This window comes from Syzygium oleosum, unplaced genomic scaffold (genome assembly GCF_021117445.2).
Source record: "Syzygium oleosum isolate NSW1041296 unplaced genomic scaffold, Sole_v2.1 Sole_v2.04, whole genome shotgun sequence".
Taxonomy (NCBI): Eukaryota; Viridiplantae; Streptophyta; class Magnoliopsida; order Myrtales; family Myrtaceae; genus Syzygium; species Syzygium oleosum.
Genome location: NW_026607488.1, coordinates 15,054,302 through 15,072,707, shown reverse-complemented (window position 1 = coordinate 15,072,707; position 18,406 = coordinate 15,054,302). Strand labels below are relative to the sequence as shown.

Below are 18,406 nucleotides of genomic sequence, written 5' to 3'. Positions count from 1 at the left end.
TTATGAGATGCGCGATGCAACAATTATGGTGATTCTTTATCGTTCTTTACTGGTTTAGTGGTTTGTGTATTATTGTACATGTGTGATTCAAACAGTATACAAAAGTAATGTGCATCGATTATAATATATGAATTATTATTCATGTTATTATCCATTTGCTTTGATTTTTCTTGTTCCATCTATGGACATTTCAGTTTGGAAAACCTTGTTGAAATGAGAAATACAGTATGTAATGTGCATTGTGGCATATTATTAAAAAAACAAATGTCCTAAAGGCATATTTGTCAAGTCATAAAATATTCAAAAATGAGTATATAACAAGTTCAGACACCATGAGAAAAATTAAATATGAAATCAATATGTTTTTTTAAATATCAAATAACATCTTAAGGGTACTGCGGTCATAAAATCCATTATTAACACGAGCAAAGTTAAATGTATGTAAAAAATCTTATTAATTTTGTTTACTTAGTGACGTGGTAATTTTATATTGGGTATCTCAACTAATATTTATAATATCTTTCATCTTTGCATCAACCAATACAAAGTACTTAATCAACATACGTCTGAAAGCTTGTGTGACCACAACCAATTATTCTAAAATGTAAAGTTGTGAGTTGAAAGCGCGCTTTAAAATTCAAATACACTAATACTTTCCCTAAAGTGTAGGTTGTACTTTGCCTTATGACTATAGCATCGAAATATATAATGGTGGAGTCAAATAGCAGTGGTCTCACTAAAATTTCACATGGTATCCGAGTAGCAAATAGGAGTCCAAATATTTCTAGACTTCTGTTTGCCTTGCCTATTGTATATTTTTACATTTTCGTCTTAGTCCAAAGTCCAATATACACGTGAGAGAGAGTGTTAGAGTATTCGAATTTTAATGTACTTTTTCATCTAAGAGTATAAACTTTCAAAATAATTAGCTGTGATCCTACCAAAATTTAATTTAATAAATTTCGAGCATTGGACCATTTTTTGTGCTTATAAGTATACCAAAAATTATTACTTTATATATTCCCTGGATCAATAGAAAAATAGACATGTCTTTTTGTGCATTTATCGATCCATGACAATGTTGATTGATTTGATCAAGCAAATATTGACACCTAAATTTTGCTCAATCATTTAGGGTTTTATCGCATAAAAAATTTAAGGATTGATTTTTAACCCCTAAACAAAAGTATTTTCATGGCATATAGATGTTAGGCGCATTTGCATTAGTAGAATTTAGTGAAACATATTTTCCTTTTATTTTATGTAAAAAAAATCATTATAAAAATTTCAAAAAAAAAAGGGAAAAAAGAGAGAAGACAAAAGGGGACGCTATCTTCCCCACAGACACGCGCCCTCCCTCTCCACACTTACACCCAAAATGAAAAAGGGTGTTCGGCCACAATTCAGAGAAAAACAGAGAAAGTAGAGAGGAGTGAAGGAAGGAAAAAGACAAAAATGATGAATGAAGCCTTTTCCTTTCTTCTTCTCGAAACGCAAGGGGATCTGCTCCTCTCTCCTTCAATACTTTCACAAATAAAGAAACAAGTGAGAAAGGACAAGAAAAGGGCGTCTGTGTATTTTCATGAAAAAAAGAAAGAGAAGAAAGCAGAACACGAAAAAACAAGAAATGAAAATCGGGTCCCGGGCGGGTTGGAATGCCGGGTCAGAGGTCGGGCGGATCGGGTCAGGGGATCCGGTCCGACTCCTTATTTTATTAATAAAAGCATTAAAAAATATTTAAAAATTCAAAAAATATTAAAAATTCCAAAAAAACTCGAAAATGTTTAAAAATCCAAAAAAATATTAAAAAGCCTGAAAAACATTAAAAAAATTAAAAAAAAATTCAGAAAAATTCAGAAAATTCCAAAAAATCCAGAAAATTAGGAAATGTTCAGAAATCTTTTTTGGGTTTAATTTCACTAGATATTAGTGTTTTTCTCATTCTAGACTTAGTTTAAAACTTGTAAAAATTGAGAAAACCTTAAAAAAATTCCCAAAAATCGAATAAGCCATTAGGGCTTTTCTTTAAGGCTTTTGATTGTCTTTTCCTTTCTAGAGACGATGCTAGGTCGCTGGTTGTTTATTTTCTTTATGATTATCTAGTTGCGCACTTTTAATACATTGATTGTTATTTTCTATTTTTAGAATGGTTATGTGGAATCTTAACTTTCGCGATAGGCTGCCCGGTACGTTAGTTTGTGAGTGATCAAGTTTAGGTACCGAAAGGGCACTAGTAGATCGCTAGTGTAATCAAGTCTCGATTAGGGTTTCTAGCCGACCCTTGATCATGGCTAGTGGCGACTCCAATCGAATATGTAAATTAGACAATTCTCGTCATGTGAGGTATGAGGCTCGGGAGTGCCTCGGTCCTTGACAAATACCTCTTGGCCTAAATCCGATCGGTTCGGGTAGGTCGCGACAGCAAAGCAAGTGGATTGACTAGCTTCATTTCTTCTCTATGATAGATAGTTATGCTTTCCATAACGTCAAAAGCCTAATTAAACTAGGGTGGCCGCAATAAATTAGTTAATTTGTAGATGGCACATTTTTGTTAATCATGTCGACATGTCAACTAAAGTAAAATTAAAATGGATAAATAGCATACTAAAAAGATCAAATGACTTATTAAATAGGAAAACACCGAAGACCTTTCATCAAAACAGTAAGCGAAGAAGGTTCCTAACAATCTCTTACGGAAAAGAAGAAAAAATGTGCACTAGCATTTACGAGCTCTAGCATACGATCTTTTAAATAAGATAGTAATTATTTTTCGTCTGTCGTACTTTAACACTCAATTTACTCTCATATTTTTACCCTGCTTCTTGCAGGGCATGGGAGTCGAAACCCATATTTGAAACTACACGTCCTCACCCCTAACTCCCCCTAAGAAGGTAGGAAATTGAATTCCCCACCTCCCCCTTCCCACGTAGGAAGGGTGGCCACTGAGGCAATCCCCAGTGGTTTTTAAATAAGATAGTATAGATGCACCTTATTTTCGGGAGAAGTACACTAGAAGTGCCAAAGGTTGTGTACGGTATTCACTTTACTGCCGAAAGTTTTTTTTGGATCACTTAAGTACCAAATCGGATAAAAAATGATCACTTAAGTGCCAAATTAGAGAAAAAGTGATCACTTAAGTGATAATTCCGGCCAAATTGATTACGTGGCATTTATAATTAAAATTTTTAATATGACTTGGCATATTTTTTTTAAAAAATCCAATCCACGTGGACATCCAAAACGACGTTGTACAATCCGACTAGCACTGAAGTGATCGTTTTTTTAACAATGACCGGCACTGAAATGATTACTTTAAACAAAATTTGGCACTTAAATGATCATTATTTACAACTTTTAGACAACGTCGTTTATGCGTTATATGCTGACTGGACACGTCAGCAAGCCACGTAGGACTAAAAATTTAATAAAATATTGCCACGTTGAATTTCCGGCGACCTAGATTAGAGTTGGCACTTAAGTGATCGTTTTTTTTTAAAAAGTGGCACTTAAGTAATCCAAAAAAAACTTTTTGCACTAAAGTGAGCTATATAACTTTTGGCACTTCTAGTGTCCTTCTCCCCCTTATTCTAGTTGCTGTTGAGAAAAATTCCTAATGAGTTTTGAGGAATGACAAAACTATCTATTACTGACCAGAATCACACTTAAGTTATTTGATGTAGGTAAATGGTGAGTCATCAGACTTAGTCAATGAAAGGACTTTGTCATCAGACTCAAAATTACTCGTCAGATTCATTGAGTGTTATTTTTGGCAAGTGTATGCACGATAATCAAATTGATATTTCAAGATATTCTAATTGGTAATCGCAAAATCATTCCTTAAACACGAAGAACTACACTTATGGAAACCTTGATTTGATTGTACGGGCAATCAAATCACTCGGAGATAATGGTTCTTTTTCTAACGGCTATGCATTTTCTTTTGAAAAGTTTCTCCAACGGTTTAATTTGGAGATCAGTCCTCTGAAGATTTATCAACTGATAAATTGGAAATGGAGGAGTATAAAAGGAGTGCAAACGTCGTATAAGAAAACAAGAACCAGAATCAAGAATTCCAAAGTCTGAATAGAGCTTCGATCTTATACACTTGTGATTACTGTTTTCCACATTGTGACTTTAGAAAGAAAATTACTTGAGTGAGAAGTGTACGTGATAGTGTAGTCTATCATCTGAGAAGCACTGCTCTTATAATCTTCTGGTAATTCAATAATGAAACACAGCCAACAGGTTGCCGTGGAGAGTGGACGTAGGCTCAATAAAGCCGAACCACTATAAAGATCTGTGTGCAGTATTCTCTATCCCTAAATTTTTATTTATTATTGCTGACATTATACTGCATACATATCTGTCAAACAACTTCGTTAGAACATCATCTTAGTCATCAGACGCAATCATATGACGACAATTCATATACAAGTTTGTGATATACATCAATCTGATATTGACCATACAAGTTGTTGATCTTGACTAAATTCATTCCGTACGTTTAAATCATTCAATTTGGTAAAAATACCTATTCACCCATTCTAGGTGACAGCACTAGCCGTAACAATTGCATTCTATCAGGCTTTGCACATGTTACTACGTTATTATCCTTTTGCCAATTTAAATTTTTCAGTTGATATTTGGGTTGAACTTTCTCATATAGGATGGCAGTTAGGTTCTCCCCAATTATTTGTTTTGAGTATTTAGCCACCTATTCATCATTTTTATGTTTCCCTCCAGATCTGATTTGTACGTGGGATTTAGGATCTCTGATCGCAACAGAGTTCGTTCCTTGAACCAAAAATAGTTAGTTAATGCAATTCTACATCCACTACATTCCGCTCGCACATGTAGAATAGGTTCTTTGAATTTAAATCGCACTTTTTAGGCAGTTCATGATTAGATTGAAGAATTGACGTTTTGGTTAAACCGAGAAAGTTAACCCTTAATTGAAAACAAAAATATCACTGCATTGTATATAGACATTCCTTCCATCTCAGAATATAAATTTAGGGTATTAAATCCTAAATTTTCATGTACAGAAAAAAGGTTGACTTTATAGGTCAAATCGAGAAATTTGGTCTTAGATCATAAACGCCTTGACTTCATTGTCCTGTGATTAATTTTTTCCGTTTGGTTTCTCCTACACATTTGATCTCGGAACAATAAAGTTTAGAGACCTTGGGCCTGATTTAAAAGATTTCGATGAACAATTTTTACAAACTCTTAGAAGAGCACTAAAATTCAGTAGTTCACTTTTTACTAGTTGAGAGTGCATGCAAAATCGTTTGACGGGGTTCATCACGGACAGCTTCAATGCAAACAATTTTTTTGTAATTTGTATTTTTATTTTAAAGCATAAACTCTCGCCTTTGGTGTCACTATGATTAGGAGTGATTGGTTCCCGGTCCAGTTCCCGGACCGGTTCTAAGGTTGAACTGGGAACTGGGGACCAGACCGGTTGTTCCTAGAACCGGGAACCGGACTGAACCGGCGGTCCAATGGAACCGGTCACTTTTTTATTTTTTTCCCACCATAACGAGAGAGAGAATTACAAATCTCGATATATTGACGGGAATGAAGATGAGTAAAGATTCATTATGGTGCGACGATAAGGGGAAAACGTTGAACTTGGGTTTAGTTCACATTTTACTAATTTTTTTGAAGAACAAAATAAAAAAAGTATACGTAGTATGTACGGTCAGGTCGGTTCCCCCTTGGAACTGGGAACCGAACCTCCTGGACACCGGTTTCACTTTTAGAAACCGGGAATCAGACCAATGCTCCCGAGAATCGGACCCGATCGGCCATCCAGTCCAATCCGAGCAGTCCGTTTTGCACACCCCTAACTATGATTGCATGGTCCTGCTAGGGAAAGACAAAATTAGCAAAAGTGAAAATTGTTGTCGGTAATTTGGGACAAATACTGTACAGTCCTTTACACACTTTGCATTGTGCTCTATCACGTCCTTCTGTTTGTCATCTGCAAGGAAGAAAACAGAGTGTCATTTTCAATAATTAATTGAATTATGTTTAAGAACAAGATATAATTTTTTTTTCATAATCATATGATTTCAACATCCTTTGCTTCACAATATCCCGTTTTGCAGTCTCCTGCTCTGACTTGACTTCTCCTTTGTTTCCATACAAATTGAATCACGTATAGGAAGAAAAAAGAGACTCGTCTAAATTTATTTTAGTACGATCAAATTTGGGATAGATACTTGTTGGTTGTTTAAACAAACAAAATAGTGATTTTCCTTGTTCCACGTAAGAAAGTTTTGATTGTGTGGGCCACTTTATTAGTGTGGATGTCTTTTAACTTGTTCAATTGAAAACGATGGATTGTCGGCTAGATCTCACAACACCCGCATGCGAGTGCGCGATAATTTACGCGAATAAATGTATTATTTATTATTTATTAAATTCCGAATACGCTGACCAAAAAAAAATTTCCGAATTCATTATTATAAAATAACTATTTTGTCCTATTGAAACAATGTGACTATTCATAACAGAGTGGTGGTTATTTTTTATTAATTAATTTCGAACCTTATTAATTTGCCTAAGGGTTATTAAACGCTTTTACAACATTTGGAAGAAGTGTGTCTTTTCGAATACAACTCCTTCATCTTTGAAAGGTTGTATTTATTCAAGGATTATTTTTTAGGATTTATAAATTCATAATAATAAAAAATAATATTTTATTTTATTATTATTTTAATCCGAATTTTTATTTTTTTAATATGTATTTTGAGAAGGCATGTTTTGATAATGCAACTTCTCCTGAAAGGTTGCATTCAGTTCAAAAAGATTAAAGTATATATTCATATTTTTCAAGTCTCTTTTCACATACTTTTGATACTTCTTTCTTAAAATTATACATCCATCTTTTGCAATTGTTTCCCAAGAGAGATCTTGGAGAAGTACCAGAATTGCTATATGGTATTCTCATTCGAGACTTTATTGTATCTTTAAGGATTTTGGCCGGTAACCATTAGCAACATTGTGGAGCAAATAATTCCTTAAAGAGAGTGTTATTACGCCTCAAAGTCTGTTGCGACCTACCCTCGGGGTGCACCACCTAGGGTTCAGTTAACGGATTAATAAGCATAGACTTAACTCTGGCTCTCCCAAGCCCATACCAATTCGTAACTTAGGTTCAAATTATTTAATATGCAAGATGTTTTCATTTTAGAGTCGCCACAAATTTATTTTTTGGTAGGTCGATTAGAAACCCAAGTAAAGTACTGGGTGATTTACTTTACTTCTACGAATCAGAGATTATGGATTCGGGGACTTTGTTACACTAGGTTACTTTAATGCCCTTTCGATACCTTTTTCTTTTATTTTAGAAAAATGTTCGTCAAGCAGCTTGAATTGATTTTAAACCTATTTACTAACATGTGAGGTGATCATGCGGGTACACAACCATTATTTAACACTCAATAAAGCAAAGTAGTACATAAATTGCAAAGATATGGAGAAAAACTTACCTTGAAATAATGAAAGCATCTGCAATGTTAGCTAAAAAATCACATCATCACCCTAAATATGATTTCTAATTAATTGGCAATTTCACTCAAATATTTTTTTATAATTTTCTCTTATTTAGTGAAAACTAAACTATATGGAATGCATGCTACTAGTCTAACATGACATGCAACATACGATTTATTTAAATATCCTAATTCTAATGACCAACGAAAATCATTATGGAACTATTATAATATGACACACAATTACATGAACCTAACATATAATTGCTAAATAACACGCGAGCAATGACACATGGCAAGGTATGAATGACGTGGCAAGACGACATGCAAGCATGATGCAATTAATCTATATGACAATCACATGATCCTTTTTTTGTATTTTTCATTGAAATTCGAAATTATAAATAATAAAAATTTATATCTAGTGCAAGATATTATCCAATTCATTTTAGTAATTAAACTAGGCCAAATCCTAATTTAAATCAAAATGTTATCCTAACTAGATAAACCCTATCCTAGCATGAAGCCTATTTAAAGATTCTAACCTATATTTTAATTTATTTTAAAAGATTATTTAAAATCGATTTAAACTGGCAATGTTATCTTTTAAAATTTACCTTGATCTTATCTAATCTTTTTCGGATTTTTTTTAACAGAGAATCAAATCAAATCAAAACAAAGATGAAATCAAAATCAAAGATAGCATCCAATCACCCAAGATATCATCCATATCCATTTAAATTTGAAAAATAAATTGACAAATTGTATCCGGGTATGAGGATCGGATTGGCCAAGTTTTCGTGCAACTGCGAATCGTATCTCGGGCGGGAAATCGGATTGATGATTTTCCATACGATAGCGAATCATATATCGGGCGGGAGATTGGATTGATGACCACAACACGTTGTAAAATTAGGAAAAAATCCCTAATTTAAAGGCTACTCAGTATTTCGGATACGCATATTCTCTCAAATATCCTAATAAGATAACAAAATCAATTGAAATAAATTAATTGAAATATCCAAAATAGGTCTGGCTACGACGGAAGGAAGTTCGGCCACAAAGGACTTGGCCGAGCTCACTCTCTTTTCTCTCAATTTTCTCTCTGTGTTTTTCGTATGTGTCGAAAGAGAGCCCCCCACTACTTCTTTCTCGAGCATCTCTATTTATAGGGAGAGAGCTCGTCCTTGTTGATGAGATAAAGAATCCCCGTGTAACTGAAGAGATCGTGCATATTTGATGTCCTTCGAAAGATTGACGTGCGACCCTTCCTTCAAACCATCACTCTGGCTATTATCCATTATCTTTCATTGATTCTCGCTGCTCCAAATTTCCTTACTGATTGAATTTGACTCCAATTCTGTTTGTTTGTCCTTTTCTTCTTAAGCCTCTCCCTCACGTGGATTAGACTGTTAGTCCATTCTTCTCTCTTGGCCGTTTTCTTGTCTTAATCCTCTGAAGCGAAAATTTCGAGAGTCCATATTTCCTCATCGAATTTCTCTACCTTAAAGTACTCCTCCATATTGATATCTCCGAATCATGTTCATGCCTTCAAATTTTCTTTTGTTTAAAATTACAAACAATTCAATCCCTTTTGAAGACGAGATACCATAATAGAGATCAAGCATTCAAAAGTAAACTGTCGTGAGCCAATATCCAAATTAGAATTGATCCTCGAACTTATCTTGAACTACATTTAAATTTTTAATCCGAGACAATCAAGATTGCACCAGCATGGACGATTTCATTTTAATTTGAAACCTTGATCCACAAAATATGATATTAATCCTTATCATGTGACCGGAACATGTGCGATGCATGTGACTGTGGCAAGTATTGGTCCAAAATAAATGTGGGCTATGTATGCGATATTTTTGTCTAGGGGTCGAGTCAACCCCTAATTTTCTTATGCAATAAAGAATTAAATATGGTAGCCAAAATTTAGATGTCAACGAAGTTTGATCCCATTTTCTTCTTGTTCTATTTCACGAATACATTTTTCCTAATAATACTTCCATTATTTTTCAACCCAAAGGTTAGGATGCTTGACAATGTAACGTCTAAATACGAATTCAGGGTGGGAAGGAGGTGGCTTGATCCTCCATGTTTCTCAGGTGTTGATCGTCATATTCGCGACTTAGCAAATCTACAAGATTCTACCATTGTAGAATTCTTGAAATTCTACATAAAAGGTAGGAAAAATTCTAAATATGGACCTGAAGTGTCCTTATTTTCTCAACTAAAGACCTGAAGTGAATCTTGTTTCAATTAAGGGCCTGAAATGCTTTTATTTTTTCAAATAAGGGCCTGGAGTAGATTTAGTTTCAAATAAGGATTTGAAGTGGCCATGTCAGTCTCAAAAAAGGGTCTAACCTCATCGGCTGGTCAAGGGCATTTTCATCCTTTACTTTTTTTTTATTTTTTCCTTTTTTTCTTTCTTTTTTCATTTTTCCTTTTTTTCTTTCCTTTTCGCTAGGCCGATCTCAGGCGATGGCCAACAAAACCCGGAGACTGACAACATAAGTCTTTTCACCCATTGAGGAAGAGGCGTGATCTAAACCTCTATAGCAAAGCAAGATGCCCGAGCGCAAAGTGTCTGCCTTCAGCAAGTCGAGAGGCTAACCCCGTTAAATCCTTCGCTATTTGGAGCGCGGGATGGAGAAAGACAAACTTTGACAGCCAATACAAACGGAATGCAACATGTTCATCATTAGCCGGCTGACCCGTCCTATTCCCATATTTATCCAAGAAGTGACTACAAGACAAGTCAGCACCCTCACCAAAAAAGAAGGACAAGAAGTCTAGTCAATGAAGCAGGGATCCTCACCCCAAGAACTGAGGCCGGTAATGGCATATACATTAATGTTAAAGATCCCGAATGAAGGAAAAAACAATTAATCAAGGACGACCTAAAGCTGGTGAGACTTCCGAGAAGTTTGAGGCTGAGTTTCCAATCAAAAGTGCAGAACTCAAGGGTTTTGTCAATCTTAGCGGTGTGCCAAATAGGATTCTTATGAGGTTTGAGTCACAAATACCATTCAAAAGAGGTAGTGTCAAAGGGAGGGAAAGACCTAAGCCGTTAAGATGTTGGAGTCCAAACATATTCGACTATATGCTCCTTCTTGAACGGGAGGAGTTCCGCCGCATTCCGAGGGAAACAACACTGGAGAAACTTCAGGATACTAGGCACAAGAAAAAAAGGACCTAGGATGATCTCTTCTGGTACTTCCTCAAGACAGTTCAACAACAACAGAAGCGAGTTTTCTTTATTTTCTGGTCACCAAAGTTGGTCAAGCCGAGACAAAAACAGCCGAAGGATCGTAAGAATGAGACATAGTAGGACCCGAAGAAAAGAGAGAGACCTCCAAAGAGAGACAGGTTGAAGAAACTAGGTTCAGTGAAGGTAAAAATCCGATCTTGAAATTATCTCCAGCAATAATTATAAAGGCAAAAGGGGGTAAAAGAACGGAGCAGATCGTGCCACTTGTCAGCTTGGAGTGAGAAGAACCAGCCAACGAAATCAAAAGCCGAGACGAGTTTTGCTCGAAATCCTAGAAGAATCAGCTCGGGATTGGCTAGAGAATTAATTGAGTTGACGTTCATGGTTACCACGGATTAATTGAGAATTAATTGAATTAGCCGAGAATTAATGGTGACCACGGATTCTTTTAAAATGGCATTTGTTGATACTAAAAAATAATCTTCATGGGACACAGCGAGCCAATAGAACCCAAATGGTATCGTTAGATGGTTGGCCCATCTATTTACAAGAAGGTCGTAGATAAGAATGATCATGGTTACCGACAGTTAGGCACAACTATCGATTAAAAAATCAGAATAAGCGGACGACAGACGAATTACTGAAGGACCCATGGAGATTGATGTTCAACCGCATTGTGGTTAACAAAGTGAAGTTTTTAGAAAATATCCTGAATGTTCCAGAAATATTTCAAATTTTAAACAATAACTGCTACGACATCTATTTGTCTGGTTTGGCTATAAATAGCCGACGAAGCAATGTTGTAAGGGATCTGCAATCAATCAATGAAACAATATATCTTCAATTTCGCAAGTTATATTTCGTATTTGCATTATCTTTACTCTTTTATTTGCACTCGTTTACTTTATCCTTAGTTTTTGCTTAATTAAAACCGAATCCTTCCTTTTCGAACTGCCACACGAACCTAATACATACAAAATAAAGCCAAAGAGCCAATTTTGGTGAAAGGTATTTCGTTGGAGATCATTTTTGGCGAAACACATCTTTAGGGTATTTTAACTTGTAAACCCGGTGGAAATGATGAATTAGCCATGACATATATTCCTTTGAGTAAACCGTTGACCGAGCTCGTGATACGATCCTATGAAAATGCCCTTTGGATTTGTAAAGTCGTACCTCTTGCAAGAAAACTCTACCCCGTTTTGATATAGTGTCGTGAGAATTGAGTGAATTCCTTTCCACATCAATGGGCGGAACAAAACAGCCTTTTCGCTAGAGATAGGTAGAAAATTCCTTTCATATTAAAAGACTCTTCTTTGGCATTTTTAGCAAAATAAGGTTTATGAATGAAGGTCATCTCGATGATCACTTTTTTCCGTGGGGTTTTGTGATGCTAACACATCAAAATGGTCGCGCGTAATTTTGTAGTGATGTTGTTTTCTAATGCAAATGATTACCTCAAATTGCGGGTGTGAATTCCAAGTGATATTTCACCTGACAACGTTCTTTAAATGAAGACACCTTCTTGGTTTAGCCATATATGATTGTTTTAACGTGATAGCCTGACGTGCTCTTATAGACCGTACTGCTTTTCCAGCCCGACATGCTTTTGTAAGCATGAAGTGCTTTTCGGCCGAGAAGTGCCGTTCGTACCCCTAAGTAGGGTGTCAGAACCGAACCGAAAAATCGAATCAAAATACGAACCGAACCGAACTGAACCGAAAATTCATGCATTTTAGGTTCAGTTCGGTTTCGGTTCGGATAATAAGTAAATGAATTTGGTTAACATAATGGTTCGGTTCGGTTCAGTTCAAATCGGTTCGGATTTCGATTTTTTAATGTGTTTTTCTTCCCTTCGCGCGCTCTCTCTCCTCAATCTCACTGTTCACTACTGCTCACCTCTCACTCACTTTTCTCTCTCTCTCTCTTTCACTTTTTTACTTTATTCTCTCTCTTCCTCTGTCTTCGCACTCTCACTGCTCTCCTCTCTCTCTCTCTCTCTTTCCTGCTTTATTCTCTCTCTTTCTCTTCCCTCACATCATTATCATCTCCCATAAAGTGACGAAACACATTTTTCTCTCTGGCTTCTTGAAGTTGGGCCAGGTGCCGCGCTTGAGGTGCTTGGAGGCGGTCTGCGACGGGTTGGAGGTGGAGAAGACGGCCTCGCAGAGGGAGTGCCGGAGCTTCACGGCCTTGGCGAGGCCGGTGTCGGCGTTGTGGATGAGCATGGGCTCGAGGTGCGCCCAGTACCACGCGCCCTTCCCCTTGACAGCCTTTGGCCGTAGCATGACAAGCCCCTCGTAGCGCTTGTTCACGGCCTCGGCCGTCAACTCGTCGGCCGATGCCGACATCGAGACCAAGTCCACCTGGGCCGGCGACGGCGGCTCCGAGGTGTTTGTGATGACCGCCATTAACCAAACGGGTCGTCCAAGTTCCGGTCCTCGCTTTTTTGTTGTTAGAGCGGGTTCAATCGCCAGAAGTTCGGTCTCCGGGGAGTGTCCATGGCCGACTCCGGTGATCTGCTAGGGCCTTTCGGTGGTGGGTCATCAATTGACCTGCTTCTTGACGAGAAGAAGAAAGAAGAAGTAGTCTCACAGAGAAGGGAAGAGAGAGAGAGCGGAAGAAGAAGACGAGGAGGAGGAAGGGAAGAAGTGCAAAAAAAAATAAAAAATAAAAATCGAAAACCGAACCAAACTGATCCGAACCGAACTGAGTTTTCAGTTCGGATCATATTCGGTTCGTGTGGTGTTTCGGTTCGGATCAAGAACACATCTAAACGGTTCGGTTCGGTTAGGTTCGGTTCGGTTTTCTTAGACACCCAAACCGAACCAAACCATTGACACCCTTACCCCTGAGCGTCTTTTCTAGCCCGGGGTGATATTTCAACTTGACGTTCTTTTGTAGCCTAAACTCTAGCCCGGAGTGCTCTTCTGCCCGACGTGTTTTGTATACCTGAGCATTCTCATTTCCTTCAGCCCGGTGTGCTTTTTCAGCTCGGTGTGTAATCTTATTTTCTTTTGCCCGGGTTTTTTTTCTCTAGTTTCGTGTGCATTCTCATTTTCTTCGAGAGTTAATAGCACAAAAAATCTCAAACTGGTACACATGTGATAATTTTACCCTAAACTAATATTTTAACCACCAAAAATCCCAAACTGGTACACCCGTGATAATTTTACCCTGCGTTAATTTCCGTTAAATTTTACTGTTAAATTGCTTTGTTAAATGACGCCCGGTAATTGACGGATATACCAGTTTTGGGTTTTACCCTCTATTTATCACAGGTGTATTAATTTGTGATTTTTTTAATTAATCAAATTTAACTGAAATTAACGGAGGGTAAATTTGTCACAAATGTACCAGTTTGGGATTTTTTGTGGTCAAAAAATTAGTTTGGGGTAAAATCATCACATGTGTACAAGTTTGGGATTTTTGGTGATTAAAAAATTAATTTAGGGTAAATTTATCACAGATTTACCAGTTTGAGGTTTTTCGTGGTATTAACCATTTCTTCTATTCATTGTGCTTTTGTGGCTCGGTGTGCATCTCATTTCCTTCTGCCTGGTGTGCTTTTGTAAGCCGGTGTGCATTCTCATTTTCTTTTGGCCAATGTGCTTGTGTAGCCCCGTGTGCTTTCTCATTTTTTTCTGCCTAGTGTGCTTTTGTATCCTGAAATGTTATTTATTAGGATTAAACTATAAAAAATCCTAAACTAATACACATGTGTCCCATTTACTCCGACGACCTTTGATGGCCCTTCCAGCAAGGCCTCAAATTCTTACGAGCCCTACAAAACGGAATTAATCCTGCTTGACGGGGCCTCCAAAGTGTGCATGACTTTTCGTTCGTTTTCTGTCTTTCCCCCCTTTTTTCCTTCTTTTGCGATTTACTAAGCCTTGAAAAAGAATAGCCTCGTGAGCTTAAGTGGTTGCTTGGGCCTGGCCCAATATTACATGATAAATAAACTGATGCAGGCCAGATTGATAATGCCGCCCGCATCGAAGACGAGCTCACTCGACCAAGGAGATCAGCCCACATCCGAGCTCGACAAGTCCCTCGACCAGTCTTGAAGATATCGAAGGGACGCAATTCGAAGACCAAGAGTCTCATCCGCGAGTCCAAAATGATGCAGCCTGGTGTAGGCTACTCGAACGTTAGGATCGGGAGAGTGACTTGCACAAGTGCAACAGGACGAACAGTAATTACAGTCCTGCGCAAGCTCGGGAAAATGGATGTAACTTCGTCGATACAGATCGGAATGACCTGATTCCAAAGCCAAATGAACAAAGACTTCTGGATTAACAATTTCTCTGTTTTGAGTTTTCTCAAATAAGCACTATAGGAAGGATGAAATCGGGGTGGAAGTGGACGGATGTAAATGGACAGAACAGACGAAAAGATAGAACTTCGTTGGTTGCTCTTCCAAGCCTCCAAGGAAGTGGATAGGGAACCGATTCTTCTAGATCGATGACTGCAACTCTTCAATGATGCAGATTTGAAAACCTCCGACTCTTCAAGGACGGAGTGAAAACTCTTCTAGGTTTTTAGGAGTATGAACTCTTCAAGGTTCAAGATAATTGCTTGATGCAAAATTTTCATTAATCAAATTCGTCTGTCGAATACATAAAGTAGATGGTCTTTTATAGCCAAAGAAAAACAAATGAAAAGACTCAAGCAAATGAAGAGACTAAAGAGCATTAAAGATCCTAGAAGGCATAAAACATTAAAGAACTTAGAAACTAGAAACTAGATAAATGCCCAACGTCTTATTGATCATCCCAAAGTATCTTTTAAGCTTCCAATGTATAGGGAAAGACAAGGACTTTATTGTGGCATGGACTCGTGGATGAGACTCTTGGTCTTCGAATTGCGTCCCTTCGATATCTTCAAGATTGGTCGAGCGACTTGTCGAGCTCGGATGCGGGCTGATCTCCTTGGTCGAGTGAGCTCGTCTTCGATGCGGGCGGCATTATCAATCTGGCCTGCATCATCCTCCCCTTCTTTAAAAGAATTCGTCCCCAAATTCATGTCATCATAAGAGGAATCACCAGCATAAGGTTTTAAATGTCGAACGTTGAAAACATCATGTGTTTTCATATGAGAATGAAGCCTTAAGCGATATGCATTGGGATTGATGCGCTCAAGAACTTCAAGAGGACTAAGCTTTCGATCACTAAGCTTGTTATAGCTTCCAACAGGATGACGCTCTGGTGGCAAGTAAGCCCAAACAAAATCTCCTAGTTCGAAGATAACTTCACGCCGCCGTTTATCGACGTCCTTTTTAGAGGACTCTATCTTGCTTTCTAACCTTTGGCGCACTTCTTCATGAATTGTTCTCATCTGAGAAACAATATCTTCAACATTGCCACTCAACTTTTCAGCAAAAGGAATGGGTGCAAGATCAAGAGCAGTGTTCGGCTGTTGTCCATACACGATCATGAAAGGACTATATCCAGTCGTACGGTTTACAGCACAATTATATGCAAATTCGCCATGTGACAATCGTGTCTCCCAAGAGCGAGGATCAATCATTGTCCTCAATAGAATTCCCAAGGTTCGATTGACAACTTCAGTTTGCCCATCAGTTTGGGGATGAAACACAGTACTATATTGCAGTTTAGTACCGACATTCTTCCACAATTGTCGCCAAAAATGACTGAGAAACTTTGTGTCCCGATCAGAAGAAGCAACTTCACTTGCTTTGTGAAGTAAAACATATACAATACGAACCCCTTTTAAAGCACCTTTTATATCCTTCATCGAAAGCAATGTAGGAGATGAAGACTTTTCGACAACAGGAGTTTTTAAAGGCTCCTTACTAGGTGCTAATATAATCTTCTTCCCTCCAAATTCAAAAGAATACGTATTTCGATAACCATCATGAGTAGTCCGCCTATCGAATTGCCATGGTCACCCAAGAATAACATGACTAGCATCCATCGGTAGAACATCGCACTATATCTTGTCGAAATAAACAGAACCAATGGATAGATTAACAAGGCAGCGTTTGGAAATGGTTATCTCGGTGCCTTTCAATAGCCACGACATCTTGTAAGGTGTGGGGTGCGCCTTTAACTCCAACTTTAGTTTGTTCGCTGCCCTTTCAGAAATTATATTCTCATAGCATCCAGAGTCAATAATCAATTGACATACCTTCCCCTTAATCGTGCAAGTGGAATGAAAAATGTTGGTGCGCAGCCACCCATCTCCGGTCTCATCACGAGGAACTAGAAAGATTTTTCTCACCATCAGAAATTCACTAGAATCAGCATGCACTATTTGCTCATCACCTGCAGACTCTTCGACATCATTCACCTCTTCTTCGAGCGGATCCTCCACATGCTCATCAGAATTGTTATCCACTAAGAAGGCTTTGCCGGCTTGTCGATTCTTGTTCTTTTGGCAATTGCTAGCACGATGACCCAACTCACCACAAGTATAGCAACGAATATTGGACGTAGTTGGTTGCTTCAAAATGTTGGGCTGATTAGGAAACTTACTAGCGGTTTGCGTCGTAGCCTCAGCAACTTTGGTGGTGCCGGGGGTACTCCTAGCGGGTTGATTGGTCATGATAGAGGATTGTTGCCTCCTTGAGCGAGAACGCTCCACCTTGAGTGCTCGTTGGTGTGCATCTCCTAAGTCCCAAATGTCAAGGACTTCCAGGGCATCTTGAATATGAAGTTGAAGGCCATTCAAGTACTTGCTCACAAGCATTTCCTCCGGATCTTGAATGTTGTTGCGAATCACCAACTCATTGAATTCGTTGGTGTATTGGTCCACCGTTCGCGTACCTTGTCTCAGATTTTGGTACCGTTGATAGAGCTCTCTCTTGTATCCCTTAGGTAGTAAATACTTTCGGATCTTGTCTTCCATCTTCCTCCACGAGGTAATTGACGCTTTGCCAACGGATTGGCGAGTTTGCTTCTCACGCCTCCACCAAGCGATGGATTTACCTCTGAATCGCATAGCGATGATCCCGACTCGACGATCCTCCGGAATATTTCGATGCTCAAACACTTTATTAACAAGTGTTAGCCAGTCAACAATTTCTTCAGGAGAATCATTACCTGAGAATTCCGGAATATCCTTTTTAACTTCTTTTTCCCACTCCGGTTCACGAATGTTTTGCTCGTGACGTCGAACATTCCTCCGATTGCAAAATGGCCGAACATTCTCCGAAGATGAAGAGTCACCATTAGAATCTTCGGTCCTGGAACGAGGTGGTGAATTGTTTCTTTCCGCCCTCAGACGCTCAACTTCCCGCGTCAACTCATCAATTTGTCGTTGCATATGTTGCTGCAAATTGTCAGCGAGCGTATGCACTTCATTCAGTGGGATGGTTCTGCCTCCACGACGTCTAGCTTGTCTTGGCGGCATGGTTCTCTCCTCCAAAGCTCTGATACCAAATGATGCAGCCTGGTGTAGGCTACTCGAACGTTAGGATCGGGAGAGTGACTTGTCGAGCTCGGATGCGGGCTGATCTCCTTGGTCGAGTGAGCTCGTCTTCGATGCGGGCGGCATTATCAATCTGGCCTGCATCATAGACAGAATTATGGCATATTGGTTCGAAGGATGACAACTCACTGGTTGCTTACACAGAACAATAGCTGTGACAAAACTCGACTAAAATATCAAATAACTAAACAACATGCACGGAGAATGGTGACCGAATATATTATCTGAGAAC

General features: G+C 38.3%; 1 protein-coding gene across 1 annotated transcript; it reads right to left on the bottom strand.

Annotated features, from left to right (window-relative positions):
* Window positions 1-16,674: 16,674 nt before the first annotated feature.
* LOC115687086 (uncharacterized) lies at window positions 16,675-18,096 on the bottom strand. Its single transcript, XM_030612571.1, has one exon. It carries the CDS (start codon window positions 18,094-18,096, stop codon window positions 16,675-16,677), a length of 1,422 nt encoding a protein of 473 aa, XP_030468431.1.
* Window positions 18,097-18,406: the final 310 nt, after the last annotated feature.